Here is a 15,601-nt window from a genome sequence, read left to right on the forward strand (position 1 = left end):
TTGTGCAAGTAGTTTGGCTGACTATTTCTGTTGTGTATTGCCATGTATTGGACCGAACTTTGGTTGTATATACCATTGACTAAATTCTTCAACCATTTTTACAATTTTCTTTGTGTTCTTTTTGTAAACAAATAACTTCCTATTTTGGAAATTGTGCAACATTTCTGTTCAGGTTTTTTAAATGAGTTCATTCTTCCCTCAATATTTTAACAAGTCAAAGTCGGTGTTTTTTACATACTTTGGACTTTCATATGAATTGTACAAATTCATTCCTAATCATGGAAAAAGACAAGTTTGCCTTGTGGTAAGGAGCCTGTTAGCTGATCACTGTTCCTATGTACTTCCAGTAATTGTGTTCTTACCATCAACAGACATATGAGAGATTCAGTGATGAAACAAATCATAAAGTATATGTACAAAAGCTTTTTTTAAATCAAAATGTTATATGATTTAGGTGGTTCTGACATTGCTTAGCTTTTGTCTGTGTTTAGGGAATGTGTTATCCAAATTGCTCAGAAGTAGTGTGTTTTCTGAGTGCTGTCTTTTGAAAACAAGATTTTAATAGGGTTATTTTTCTTCAATTTCTTTAGCATTTGCCCTTGCGGAGTTGATTGACAACTCTCTATCAGCTACATCCCGAATTAGTGGTATTCGGAGCATACAGATAAAATTGGTAAGATAGAAATATTCTACTTTTATTCAGGTGTAGTTTGCATTATCTTTTTTTTTCTTCTGGTGCTCCTTGTTTTTTTGTTTGTTTTTTTTTTTTTTCCCAAACAGTTATTTGATGACTCCCAAGGAAAACCAGCTGTTGCTGTGATTGATAATGGAAGAGGAATGACTTCTAAACAGCTTAACAACTGGGCTGTATATAGACTGTCAAAGTTTACAAGACAAGGTGACTTCGAGAGGTTAGGAAGTTTTAATCATTTTTTCAACAATTAGCAAACTCTGTGAAGGTTCACAGAATATCATTTTAAGACATATCTCTATACCAACACTTAGCTAAAACCTGTCGTTCTACGATTACATGTAAATAGACACATATTTTCTGTAGATAGGAAATAGAGAAGCTTCATAACACAAAAATGCTCTTCTAATATCATGATACTGTGAGAACTTTTTTGTATTCTTGTGGCCTTTTGTAAGCTGTCTTGTCTTTGACTTGCCTACATACAGTTAGGGGCATTCTATGTTCTGCAGAATTTTTTTTAATAGTGTTACTTGAAAACCTTTCACTAGTGCATTAAGGAGTGCATCCAATGTCTGTCATGCTACTGGAATAATGGATGCGGAGTTTTGGTTTAGGTTTTCTTTTTTTTTTTTGTATCTTAATTGTGTACAGTGTAGTGCAGAATTACACCTGAAGATGTCTATTTATTGAAAAAGGCTAGGTAAAATAAATGTTTTGCATTTAAAGAAAAAAGTAGAGGGTTATGGTGGGTTTTGGTGCTTATATGAATTCATTTTACAGTTTTGAATCCGTTCCCAAGAGATCTTCCACCTGCCAGGCTTAACCCTAGTGTAAAAATTGCAGAGAAGCAGTTATGTACAGTTCTTGAGCTTTAGTCACTTTTTAAATACCTTAAGCCTAGGACAGTAAACTTGTAGATAAGCATCACAGTCTCAATCATAACTAACTTGTCCTATGAGAATTTAGTGTAAAAAGTATTGGGGCAGTAGAAAGTGATAATAGCTGAGGAGGGTTTTTTTTTGCCTTGGATGCCTCTCCAAATAGAACGATCAATATCTATCAAACAACTGGAGGTAAGTGCATAAAAGTGGTTCTGGGTCATCTTATCTAATCATTTGTAGAGAAATTCACTGCTTTTTCAAATTGCTGTAGGTGAATTTGATAACAGTAGAAATGTATAGTGTTTTTAAGCTACAGGTTTAAACTGTGGGTTGATACCATTCAGTGGGAGATTAGCTGTAAATTATACCAGGATACCATCTACACCTTGGTTTCATTTAGGATTGCTATGTTTTAAAACAAGGTGTTTGTCCTGCTATTTGCTTAAACAATGTAAGACTGTTCATCCATCAAAGCTGACTCAAAAGACATGGAATTTAATTATTGATGACATATGTAGTCTCTCCAAGACTGCATTTAATAGTTGGTTGGCATTGTTTCCCATTTTGATTTGAAACTATTTCTATGAAAGGATGATGTCAGAAAGACCAGGCTTGCGTTGTAATCTGTTTTCATTTGCAGCAGCTTCACAGTTAATATCTCGCCATAGTCAAAGGGAGAGCATTGAGGGATTTGCCTTTTACCTTCTACCATTAAAACTGTGTGTAATTGCTCTTACCGCAGTACCTATCGCACAGACCTGTCCCTGTTGCAGAGTTAACAATGGAGAAAAGTTTTCAGGGTAATAGTTTCTTTTTCTATCAGATCTTCCCTGCCAAGTGTTTTCCTGTCTTTCATCTGAACTTTAGTGTCAAAAAAATTGTACATAGGTAGTAATAAGCAAAAGAGTTATTCAGATGAAAAAATTGAATGCATGTGACTGAGTAAGATTTGGTTTGCTAGAAGGGGCAGAATTGTCTTATAAGATGACTTAGGAAAAGAGTCACTCTGTCAACATCCTTTTAAAAAAATACATCAAGAATTTTAGGCATATTTTAATGTTCCAGTTACATCTAAAATGAAGGATTTTTGAACAAAGTGACTGCAGGAAGAATTTAATACAATGTGTTTAGATCAGCAGGTTTTTGTTGTGTTGTTTTTTTTTTTTTAAATGACGTTTGTCTTGAGAAAGTTTATTAAAGCCACTTTTTATTGTCAGTGATCATTCAGGATATGTACGCCCTTTGCCAGTGCCTCGTAGTTTAAATAGTGATATCTCATATTTTGGAGTTGGAGGCAAACAAGCGGTGTTCTTCGTTGGACAGTCTGCCAGAGTAAGTAAATGTCAACCTTTAACTTTATTTTAAAATATTTTTACGTAATCAGATTGTTACTATCCTAGCTTTTAATCACAGCATTAAGCTGTTTTATTATGTTCACTTTAACTCTTATTTTGATTTTAAATGCTGTTTCTTTAATAAAAACAGATGATAAGCAAACCTGCAGATTCTCAGGATGTTCATGAACTTGTCCTTTCCAAAGAGGATTTTGAAAAGAAGGAGAAAAACAAAGAAGCAATATATAGTGGATACATTCGAAACAGGAAGGTAAATGACCTTTATACTTTTCTTTTTTTATTTGAAAGTCTTTCCCAAGTTAATATGATTTCACTGTGTAGTATTCTTGTAATACTTGTGGTGATATCTTTATCTTATGAATCTTGTAATACATGTGGTGATATCATTATCTTATGAAACGAAATAATGGGAAACTTGAGACACTGTATCATAAGGCTTTATTTATATGTGCTTCTTTTTTGAGTTTAGCTTAAAGGACAGAAATGCCATATAGTTGGACGTATCAGGTTAAGAAAAATATCTAAAAACTTTCTAAGAACAGCCATTGTTTTGTTATGTATGAAACATAAAGAAAAATGTCTGTTCTCTGAGGTATTAAGGAATAAATTAGGGAAACAAACTGTGTATTATATAGAAGTATGTAGAAGAACTACCCTGCATATGGGAAAAAAGTCAGCCAGATCAAGAAAAACCCTGATGATTTTCATGAAGAAGTAAAGTTTAAGCGAAAAGCTTAACTTCAAGTAAGATAAGGAGGAAGACCGAAAGGAACTGTTCTTTGCATATTTTTGAGCAAGAAAACAAAGGCAAAGATATAAATAGCTAAGGGTGCAGATGGGAGCATAAGTGGGTGCTGTGTATGATGAGGTAATCAGACCTTGATTATAGCCCATATCTTGTGGGTTCTATCAGTGTTCTTGGCCTTTTGTATGGGTGAGAAAGGAACAGGAGGTGAATACATTTTTTTATCATGCCAGTCTCAGGTCAGTGACCTGTGACAAAGAATGAATCGTCAGAAATGTACAAGTTTTATTTTTAATCTCTGTGCAATAGAGATGAGAAGGTAGAGTCACAGAAATAGAAACTGAAAATAAAAGCAGACAAAATCTGCTTTTTGTAGGGGGCAGAAATGCTTTTCCTCCCCATTTGATATTAAAAAGGGAGTGTGGGGGATAGAAAAATAGAAAATAAGCTAACAGATATTAGTTGGAGGAAACCAGCAGAATGAGATGTGAGGATACTACTAAAGAATTCAAGAAGGTGGTGCAATCAACTGTTTCAAAAGTTGTGGTGATAATATAAAATGAAAGTTAAGCTGACACAGTAAAAAAAAATTGCAAGTAAAGTTCTATTAGCGGTAAAAAATAACTTGTAAATATCCAAGAGAGAAGAGATGATGTGAAGCAAGTAATAGAAGTGAAGTGTGGAGATCATGGATAGACAACTTGGACCTAAGAAATTTTTACAAATCATTGAAATAGCCAGGCCAGTTCGTTATATTGTTGTGAAATTGAATGTGTGAATTTGTCTCTTTTAATGTCTTGAAAAATGGTCTGCAATCCACATAGGTGAGCAAGAGAATACTATGGCAGAAACAGAAGTTGTAATGGATTACTGCAGTGTGAGAAGAATAATTGAATCTTTAAGGAATTGAGTTGGTAAAGGAAGTTACTTTTGCAAAGATATCAAGATATAATTAATATCAAACCTCAGACATTCTAGAACAAGGCCAGAACACTGAAGAGAAAGGGCACTGATGACACCCCAGCGAATCATCTTCTGTTGATGGATAATAGGCATCTGTTTTTACTGCACTCACTTCCCTGGACCATTTAATGTTGCCAACAAATAAATACTACTTTTTTAGCTGAGATGGATGCTAGGAATGTAGGGGAAAGTGCCATTGTAGTTTGTCACCTGTAGTGTGAAGGCAACCAAAGAATTTGGGAACAGCATTTCGGAGGTACTTTAACTCTCTAAGTTGTACAGGATAGCACTTGTGCATGCAGCTTCTAGGTCATTGATCAAATCATACAGAGGTGAGGACTCTGGCTTTTCTTTACTTCTGTGATCTCATCACTATCATAGAAACAGCCCTTCGCTTGGATGAAATCAGCAAGATTCTTAGGTTTAAAAGAGGCTATGCTGTGGGCAGAAGAAAGCATTTAAAGAATTTTGGATGAAAGTTCCCACAACTGGTGAAATTATCCAATTGGTTAAGGAGAGCTATTTGATTCCCTGGAGAAAGTAAGTCTTAACAGAACTCCCTTGACTAACATATTTCACCGTCTACAGTTAGGTAGGAGATGTGTCCTTTCATCGACTCAGTGATGTGTTTCCTTTTTGCCTGTTTTCGTGCAAAACAAGGTATGAAGCTGCATTTACTACAGCATGGAAAAGCTTATCTTCTGAGTTGTACCAATTGTTTGCAATTGCTATAAAGATCTCAATCTTCGTATTAGAAATAGCTTCTTTTCTGGGTGCACCAAAAGTAAAGGATTATCCACTGGTCCAGCATGAAGCATGATATCAACCGCTGTGTTTCTATGCAGCTTAGAAACCTCCTATCATAAAAGTAAAGTGCATCCATCCAAGAAAAGACAATCAGGACTTTCTGGAATCAAGAATTTCCATTTCTGTGAGACTACTGGATATTTCAGCTGGAACTGAGGATTCACCCTTTCTCTTTCACAGCAAAAGCATGTTTCTTCCACTTCAATTTCTGTTATAGAAAGCAGCATATCCATTTAAAAGCAAATAGATTTTTTTCTGGCTTGGCTTTCTTAAAAAAGACTTAAGTCTTGTACGCATAATAGTTCCATTTGATGGATGAGAACGTGGATATCACACAGTGCCACATTAAACATGATTAAATGCATTTCTAAACTGAACACTTCAAATGCTGTGATGAATGTGAGTTGAAAATGAACTGGATCAGGGATGTCAGATTCTCAGTTTGTTGACTTTAATTTGGAAGCTTTTATTTTAAGCATTAATCCTTTGTGATACTTAGCATCATGTGTTCTGTATTATTTTCCTGTTCTGTTTTTTAATCCCTTTCAAAGCTGATGGGAGTTCAGAAATTCAGTTTACATTCCTGTTGTTATTATTTTACTCTTTTTGTAGCCCTCTGACTCTACTCACATCACAAGTGATGATGAAAGATTTCTTCATAATCTAATATTAGAAGAAAGGGATAAAGAGAGTTTCACAGCAGTTGTCATTACAGGTGTACAACCAGATCACATGCAGTACTTGAAAAACTACTTTCATCTTTGGACAAGGCAGCTGGCGTAAGTTGGTGATTTAAAAGGTTTGATTTGAAAGTAGACTACTAATGAAGTCAGATAATTTTGAACTAATTCCTTTTTGTACATAGTCATTGGCTTTATTCCTCTTAAGGGTGTTGATACATATTTTGTTGATGACACAATTAGTCTTCCAAGCTAACTGATTTTACAGAAACTAGCACAACTGAATGGGACCCCCCATCCAAACAAAGACGTTTACAAACATCAGTTTCAATGTGACTTGATAATTGATACATAATTATCCAATCTAATTATTAATAACCTATTCAATTTAATAGTTTATATTATTAATGTAATAATTAGATATCTAATTACTAATAACTTGCTAAGTTACTTTTCTCACAGCTGTGCTCCTAACCTTGATCTCTAGCTTTGTATTTATAGTTTTTTGGGTTTGTTATTTTTAAAAAACAACAACAACAAAAATGCTGCTGCTTCATCCCATTTTAAGAGTGAGAACGATATATGATACTGTCCACTCAATACTATAGTAGTGTCATCAGTGGGCCTGCAGAGCCTGGAGATGCGGAAATCTGTGATACCTATGAATCGTGTGGGCTTATCTGTTAAGATGTTGGATCTATCTGTGAATGTAAACTGAACTATGAAGTCATAGCCCCATTTTGAAATCTGGCAAACTGTAAAACTTGATTTTCAAGCTATAATTTTATTTTTGTGTTACCTGTAATCTAATAATAATAGATAATACTTAATATGAGGATTAATGTAAGGATTAGATAATACCTTATTATATGAAACATCACTCAGTGTTGCATGTAAGAACTTGTGACTGAAACCCTTTTTAACTTGTGAAAATGTAGGCATATATCTACATTGACAGATAACTTAGGTCCCTCATTAGCTTCTAGGTGCTCTTCTGGTCCCTCATTAGCTTCTAGGTGCTCTTCTGGTGAACACCCCCACTTAGGTGTGTGTTAATTCATTCCAGCGATCTCTTGAAGTGAAAGAACTGCTTCCATTTGAGATGAAACCCAGGTGAAATTATTCAAGTATGTGCCCTGTAGCTCTTACAGTAAAACCAATCAGATTTAGCTTCCCAGTGCTACACAGTCCTGCATCACTGTTTCAGCTGTAATGGCCTTTTTCCCCTCAAACACCTCCACATACCCTTCTGCCATGCCTTTTGCCACACATGCATAATACCAGTTTCATTCTGCTTTAATGGGCTACAGCACAGCCCTTATATTGTTTCAGATGCTTTGAAGTGGAGGGAGGGGAGATGAACCCCCAAAATAATTTTGTCTTAAGGCCATGAGAGCACCTTTTGAAGTCTGGAAGAAATGCAGACAAAATGCTAAGCAGCTTGGACATACCAGTCTGCTCTAAAGTCCTGAACAATGAGACCATGAGGAGCTTTTGTCTGGGTACCAAGATTTCTCCTTGGGGTACATTTAGGGCAGTGGATGTCAGAAGCAAAGCAATTATAAACACTCGCAGGTGCATTTAACTTCCTTCATGTATTCAGTCCCATTGACTTGTATAATCTCATTTTTCTGCAAACCACCACCCTGAGATTTAAGGACTCAATCTTTGAAGTTGGAAGAATTGGCTAGCTTGCTGAAAAGTTAATGTAAATGGAGTTAAGTTCCTCAGTTTTCTCGAACTTCGTATTTCTATGAAAATAATTCATCTATCTGACTGCGTGGATTTTTTAGTTTCTTAAATGAGCACAAGTGCCATTAGAAAATAATGTTTACAAATAGAAAAATTATTTCTAATATGCAGATCACATCCATGACTAATGCCTATATTCCAGTGGGGTATCTTTACTTTTTTGTAAATAACTTAAGGATAGGGATTGTTTGTTACATGTTTCTGTTGCTGTTAGATGATCAATAAAAAGCTCATATCAGAAACAATGCGTGGAAAGCTTTTTGGCTTTAGTTCTTGTTAATCTCCAGAGTGCAGAACAAATTACAGTAGTTTTATTAGTTTGCACTTTGATGTAAAGGATCTGTAGCCATGTAACAATCATAATTTTTTTCACTTATGTATTATTTTCCAGTTTGTAATATTTCTAATTATTTTATCAAAAAATTGACCCTAATATGATTGTGTATGAAGGAGATGAGGGTTGAAAGGTGTGAAAAGGAGTCACTTACTCCCTTTAGTAAATCTTCTGTACCAGATATACACATTGTCATGGAGTTGGTTTATAACAATGCAACCAGTTATAGTTTAATAAAAATAGGAGTTTATTTAGATTTTTGAAAATTATAGTGTGCAAATTTTTAATTTCCCTTTCTGAGATTTATTTTTCATTTAAAATGTATTTCAGACATATCTATCACTATTATATCCATGGACCAAAAGGAAATGAAACTAATGCTGTAACAAAAGACTTAAGCCCTTTCAACAACATCGACATTCAGGTAAGAGATTTTATACTTATTGTCAAAATTCTTCTTTGATGGCAACTTATTTAATATTGTGCCTGTTTCTCTTTAATCATGCATTTTGAATTACAGCAGCATTTTAAGATATGTATGTAATTTAATTTTTAAAAAGTAACACTGTTCATTGTTGCAGCATAGGAACGCATTCATTTTGCTAATGATTAACATAAATGTCACAAATGCTAATTACTGTAGGGTTTTTGGTCTTAGGAAAATCAACTTGTTTTTTTTTTTTTTTCCAGATTTCAATGTTCGAAAAAGGAAAAGTACCAAAGATTGTCAATCTTAGGGAGATCAAAGATGACATGCAGACATTGTATATAAATACTGCAGCAGATAGTTTTGAGTTTAAGGCACATGTTGAAGGAGAAGGTATAGTGGAAGGCATCATCCGATATCATCCCTTCCTGTATGATAAAGAAACATACCCTGATGATCCGTGTTTTCCATCAAGTGAGTGAAATGTTTCGCTGCTTATTAGTCCTATTATAGACAATCCTTCTACTTTAAATGTTTTAATGAAATAGAAACTACAACAATTTAAATTGAAGTGTAAATTATTATCTAATTTGGGTTGTGGCAGAACAGTAAAGTTCATATCCTTTTGGATGAACAAATCCTGTGAACAAATTGGCTGTAGTGGTAACTCGTTCATGTAAACCTGATTTTTGATGTAACGCCATCTGATTTCAAACTATAAACTCTTATGGAATGCAGTCTGATTGAAACATTTCCACTTTCCTGACTGTTAGATCTTTGCTCCGAGAAAGTAATGAAACGCCAGCAGTTTGATTCAAGAGATTCTAACATCGGAATACCACAGAGGAAAACATGTAGTCCAAGTCCTTAATTTAAAATTTGTTTTATCCAGTCTTGATGAGTTTTCAGATGCTAGGGTTTTAAAATAATGTGTGTTGGTGATTTTTTTTTTTTTTTTTGAGAAAACAAATCTTGAGTTTAATGGTGACAAGATTTTATGATATTAGAAGATGATCAGTTGAAACTAAGAGGAAAAAGTAGTATTTATTCAAATTTGAAATTTGCCTATTTGATAGATTTGGTAATATTATTCAATCCCTGTTTAAAATTTTTCCCTAGCTTTCCTTAGTTTTTCTGCTTGGCATTTCTTAAACAGAAAAAAAAAAAAATCCTAATATCATATATACCTACCTTGATATCATGTGTACTGCCACTGTGCCTAACTTAATAAGTATAGATAATCCTTAATTTAAACTGCTCTGTTTTTTGATATTATATTAGTTTTTTAAAGAAATTTATTCATGGAGACTGTCTTCTTTTTAATCAAGAATTAAACGATGATGATGATGATGATGATGACTGCTTTATAGTAGAAAAGGGTGCCAGAGGAAAAAGGCCTATTTTTGAATGTTTTTGGAATGGAAGATTAATACCATACACAACTGTAGAAGAGTAAGTGGTAATCTGTTTCTACAATGTAAACCAGTCTGTTTCTATAATGTAAACCTCTCCTTATAAGAAAGGGTTTTAATGTCTCTCTCCGTTTGTTTAAGTTTTGACTGGTGCGCTCCTCCAAAGAAGAGAGGATTGGCACCAGTGGAATGCTACAACAGAATTTCTGGTGCATTGTTTACCAATGATAAGTTCCAGGTCAGCACAAACAAACTCACTTTCATGGATCTGGAGCTGAAGCTAAAAGATAAGAACACTCTGTTCACGAGAATCTTCAATGGACAGGTAATCATTTTATTCTATTAAGTATTTCTTCTTGGCAAGGTTTAATGCATATGATATAGAAACCTTTACTTACTGCTCATTTGTTAGTGTCACTGAATATTGCCCGGTTTCTGAAGAATTTTCAGCTGGGGCACTTCTGCAGGACTTTGTAGCAGACACTTCTCTCATTTTTAGTGAGTAGTGGAGCCGACTCTCTAAATCTGAAAAAATAAGATTTAGTCTTTTTCCTTTTATTTTCTTAAACAATGACTTTAACTAGTTGTTATATGACAGTTTTTGTGGAAAGACCCTCTTCATAGAGAAATATGAGTGCTGGGGGAAACACTTTCTCTGACTTGAAGTATAGCTTTCCTAGAATTCTGTAATGTTTCCAAGCTAAAGAATCCATATTTTTTTTTTAGTACAAATCGTTGTACCTCTTATAATTGTTCATACTTCTGAAGTTGTCAGATTTAAATTTTGTAATACATTAATAATATGTATTTATTTTGTAATCTCTTTATAGGAGCAGCGTATGAAAATTGACAGAGAATTTGCTTTGTGGCTTAAAGACTGTCATGAAAAATATGACAAACAGATAAAATTCACAGTCTTTAAAGGAATAACTACACGTACTGATTTACCTTCCAAAAGAATGCAGAGCCCTTGGGCAACGTATGCTGCAATAGAGTGGGATGGGAAAACATACAAAACTGGACAGCTGGTAAGTTAGTTGGTCACTGATGTTGACGTTTTGTTTATTTGTTTTGTAATAGAGCGTTTGAACCCTATAAAAGGCAAATACTCACACATTTGATACAGAAGTAATGTATTAACATTAATTGTTGTCTTCTCTTTACAGGTGAAAACTATTAAGACTCTTCCAATATTCTATGGAAGTATTGAGAAATTTTTTTTGTATGGAGACCATGATGGGGATATATTTGCCACTGGAGGAGAGGTTCAAATTGCTTTGGTAAGACAAATATAAAAAGGATTCACATACGTAGTATGCCTATGGAAACGTTAAATAATCTTGGGTCAAATTTATTTAAATGACTTTTAAATAACTATTGAAAAATACAGGGTGTTTTGAGATTTGGCAATCTAGAAATAATCAAGCTACTTAGTTACATTAGTTTTAACATAAATATATTAAAATTATTATTCATGATCAACAATCTGATTTATTTAAACTTGCATATGAAATAGAGTATCACAGTTGGTATCAATAGTATGTTGTGCATCCATTCTTAACCCTTGTGATTTCAGCAAATTTTAGAACAGTGTCTTGTGATGTCACCAGGTAGTATTTGTTAGCATATTGCATCAAGTCTATGTCAACTTGTCTAGTCCCTTGATAGAGAGGTATTTCTTCTCTGATATATTATAATCTGGCTGTTTACAACCGCACTCAATTTTTTTCAGGAACCTCAGGCATTGTATGCTGAAATGAAGACTATTCCAATCTCAAAACTTGACAGAACAGTGTCTGACAAAGCTGTTAAAAAATACATAGAGGATGAAATGGCAAGGTAAGCTCTAAATTGTAATTATTTACTTGAGGAGTTCCTAATACCAGTTTTAGTATTTCTTCAGGAACAAAAAAAAGTTCAGTTTTATTCCCAAATGGGAAAGCAGTCCGCTCTTTCAGTAGAAACAAAAAAACCTAGAACTCTAAACCAAGAAGAAATAGTTCAGGGGGTTATTTTTTTTTTCCCAAAAAAATAGCTTTGTGTATATTGTACTAAAGATAAATTATCCTGTTTTTTAACTCACAGAAAAACTGTTCATTCTTTCTTTTTCATTAGACTTCCTGACAAATTATCAGTAACATGGCCTGAAGGAGATGAATTATTACCAAATGAAACAAGATTTGCTGGTACACCAATAGGTATATTTATTTTCTTCCAAATACAAAAAAGTAAAATGTCAATTTAAAAATGTATTATGCACTCTTGTTAAAAAAGAACAAGCATACAGAAATCTCCAACCACTTAAAATACACAGCATATTTTAAAAGTCCATAATTTTTCCTTTTAAATACAGGAGCATTAAGAATAGTAATTTTGAATAAAAAAGGAGAAGCAATGCAAAAACTTCCAGGTACAAGCCACGGAGGTTCAAAGAAACTTCTTGTTGAACTCAAGGTTATTTTACATTGTAAGTATTTCAGTATATTTAACTGAGTCTTTATTATTTGAAAAATGCATAATGGATAATGTATTTCTTTGTGTATCTACATATGATACATATTAGAATTTGATAGATGGATATAGCTGTTAATTTTAAGGACAATATCCCATTGGAGCATGTAGTACTCCAAAGCCACATTTCGTGAAATGACAATTGCTTCAATGCCAAATGCTTAATGTCTTAATGCTGTATTATGATGACATCTTCTGTCACATGTAAGGAGAACCTATCAATTCCAGGCTGTCTAATTAATATGCATAAGAACATGGTTAAAATGGATAATGTTTCTGTAACTAACATAGAAATTCACGTGAGCTGCATAAAAGTAGAGACCAGGCTTTTTTAGTAGCTAATGTAAAGTCACTTCAGAATTTAAAAAAACCCTCAAATTTCTTGTGAGTTACTGTTTTGTGGTTTCCATTTTATGGGTGTTTCACCTGATATTCTTACATTGCATTTGTTGAAGAATTGCATTCTCTCTGAGGCAGCTGAAGTTACTCAGTTGTGTGTTGAACACAGAATTAGAACACTAAATTCTCTGAAAACTCCAATCCTGCACATGTCAAATATATCTGAAATTTATAGAAACTTAAAATCTTGTTTGCCTTGTTTCTTTCCATATACAATAGGAAAATCCAATTCCTTTATCTGATAAGAGTTGTAAAAATACCTTTCTGAAGCACTGAGGTTACTGTAGTGATATATGTCAAAGGAAACCAAATGGAAGTATCTTAGCTTCAGTTTAGTATACGTGTCATAAGACTACATATGGTATTTTAATGGCACTTGTTGTATGGGGACTGTCTGCTGTGCATGTCCATTGTCCAAGGTAGTGTGCTGGGCCATAAAGAGGTTGGAACTGAAAAAAACGTGTTCACGTAATACAGATTATCAGATTGTATTTGCCAACAGCATGGGGGACAAATCAGTGTTTTGCAACCTTAACACTAAGGTAGACCATCCTGACTTGAGGATGTATAAACTTGAAGGAGGCATGGTGTTTCTGTTGTGTTTTGTCAGTGTTGTTGCTAGGAGAAATAAAACTTAAGTTTGCCCTTTGCCTACAACCACCGAAAAGTCTATCTTCAGACATGTCATGTTTCCTGACCACTTTGATTCATTGATGGAAATTTGTACTTACAAGTGTTTTTACTGCTTCCTATCTTAACTTTTGTCTCTAGTCAATTGAGGAATCACTAGTGTAATCCCCCTGATCTTCACCAGAACAATGAATAAGTCCTGTAAGTGACAGTTTGGGCATGGCATACCTGTCAAACCCCTAGTCTTTCTTATCATATAAAGCTCTCATTTGTACTAACATGGTTACACCCATATGAAGGCCAACAGCAAACATCTTACAATGTACAAAAAGTTCCTCTTCTCTTTTGAAGAGTGGAATACCTGGCAAAATATACTGTGGACTGGCAAGAGAGTTGAGCTATGAGAAACTTCTTATCTAATCTGTTACTGGGGAGCCTTATACAAGGTTTGATTCAAAATTTAGGGTTTGAGTTAGGGTTGAGAGAATGATAAAGTTGAGGGGTCCAGTGGGGATAAAAGGAGCTTCTAAAGGAAAGGGTGGAATAGCAGGAGAACTAGACTGTGAGAAACTTCTGGTCTGGGGCGTGGCAGGAGCACCTTGTCCAGGGTTTGGACAAGGGAGGCAAGGGCTGGCAAGACAGCTGGGATATGAGAAATTTTTTATCTGGGCCATGATGAGGTGGGGCTTGTAAGGTTTGGCCAAAACATAAGGTTGGGGTTATGGGCTAGAGCTGAGAGAAGGAGAAAGCTGAAGGGTCTAAGTGGAGCAGGAACACAAAGGGGCTACCAAATGAAAGAGTAGGATAAAGAGAAAGAGACACGTGGGAAGTGTCTGCCAAAGGGAGGCATGGACTGCCAGGAGAACAGGACTGTGAGGTTTGGGTTTTTTGTTTTGCTTGTTTGGATGCGTTGTTTTTTTTCCTGGGCCATCAGCAGGTTGTTTCTCTAAGGCTCACTCTAAAATTTCATGGTAGGGTTGATGGAGGGAGCCTGCCAGGAAGGCTGGGTTCTGGGAATTTTTTTCCTTCAAAGTCACCTGGGTGGTTGTTGTCTAAGCTGAGGCTGAGAAATAAGCATTTCGGTCTCAGAAGATTATTTTTAAATGACTCTGATTACTTAATTAAATTGCGGGTACCTCTGTTAAAGGGCTCGAGTAGGTGCTGTGGCAATCCGTGGCAATGGTGAGGCATCTTTTCAGGTTTTTGAGCTCTTCAACAAACTGTTTTCATCACTGAAGTATTTCTTTTAGAACTTAGATGACCAAAAAATTACCTTGCCATTTCCCTCATGTAAATCACAATGGGAGATGCTGTTCAGATTCGTTCGTCTCTCTTACACATGCACCATTGAATTCTCCCAGTTCAGGAAGGCTATGGCTATTGACTATTAATATGTCATTTGAAACAAAATTACAGACGTTTTTCATCTGTCCGTACCCTCCATGGATTTATATTACACCATAGCAGGGACATTTAGTTATCCGTTGTTTTCAGAATATTATACGTGGCAACCTTGTTTATATGAGAAGAAAACATTGGTGCTGTAGTAATGCTGTGAGTAAAAGGTACCTTTTGTCTCTAGAAGAATATTTGTTTCCAAAAGGTTTCATACAATAAACAAAATGAAAAAACCCGCAACAATGAATGAGAATTTTTCTTCTGTTTCTGCATGAGGAAAACCAACCTCCCTATCTCAGTGATTGTAGGGATATTGGTAATATCCATAAATACGTTTCTGTGGAAGTGTCAAGAAAAGAACATGGTGGTTAGGAAGTCCTAATGGTGCTTTCTAGCAAAACAGCAGAGGAGAGTTCATTAATCACTACTAACATAAAGTGTTTGAAGGACTTTTCCTCTACCAAAGGGAAAAATGGAGAAATTTCCAAGAAAGCTCTAAATCTTTGCATGTGGCTCTATTGAAATAATTTACTCTGTTGTTCAAATAAAACATCAGGATGTTTTTTCATCACAGAGACCACAACAACAACATTAGAAAGTTGACAACTAAGAA

General features: G+C 34.8%; 1 protein-coding gene across 9 annotated transcripts in view; it reads left to right on the plus strand.

Moving 5' to 3' along the window:
* The window catches only part of SMCHD1 (structural maintenance of chromosomes flexible hinge domain containing 1), an 88,687-nt gene that overhangs the window by 17,713 nt on the left and 55,373 nt on the right, over positions 1-15,601 (plus strand). For 6 of the 9 annotated variants that reach the window (XR_012672364.1, XR_012672363.1, XM_075142033.1 and 3 more), the window contains exons 4-17: positions 591-673; positions 781-911; positions 2,793-2,907; positions 3,061-3,180; positions 6,058-6,224; positions 8,542-8,635; positions 8,902-9,112; positions 9,967-10,090; positions 10,192-10,375; positions 10,881-11,078; positions 11,217-11,330; positions 11,783-11,889; positions 12,166-12,248; positions 12,404-12,517. Coding sequence is in view for 7 of the 9 variants with exons in the window: in XM_075142033.1 (XP_074998134.1) it covers positions 591-673; positions 781-911; positions 2,793-2,907; positions 3,061-3,180; positions 6,058-6,224; positions 8,542-8,635; positions 8,902-9,112; positions 9,967-10,090; positions 10,192-10,375; positions 10,881-11,078; positions 11,217-11,330; positions 11,783-11,889; positions 12,166-12,248; positions 12,404-12,517 (1,845 nt within the window). In the remaining 2 variants the exon portion in view is untranslated. Of the gene's footprint in view, positions 1-590; positions 674-780; positions 912-938; positions 1,768-2,792; positions 2,908-3,060; positions 3,181-6,057; positions 6,225-7,525; positions 7,701-8,541; positions 8,636-8,901; positions 9,113-9,966; positions 10,091-10,191; positions 10,376-10,880; positions 11,079-11,216; positions 11,331-11,782; positions 11,890-12,165; positions 12,249-12,403; positions 12,518-15,601 lie in introns of those variants that run through there. The other 3 variants (XM_075142037.1, XM_075142039.1, XM_075142038.1) reach the window with 3 other exon arrangements.

This window comes from Calonectris borealis, chromosome 2, assembly GCF_964195595.1.
Source record: "Calonectris borealis chromosome 2, bCalBor7.hap1.2, whole genome shotgun sequence".
Lineage (NCBI taxonomy): Eukaryota > Metazoa > Chordata > Aves > Procellariiformes > Procellariidae > Calonectris > Calonectris borealis.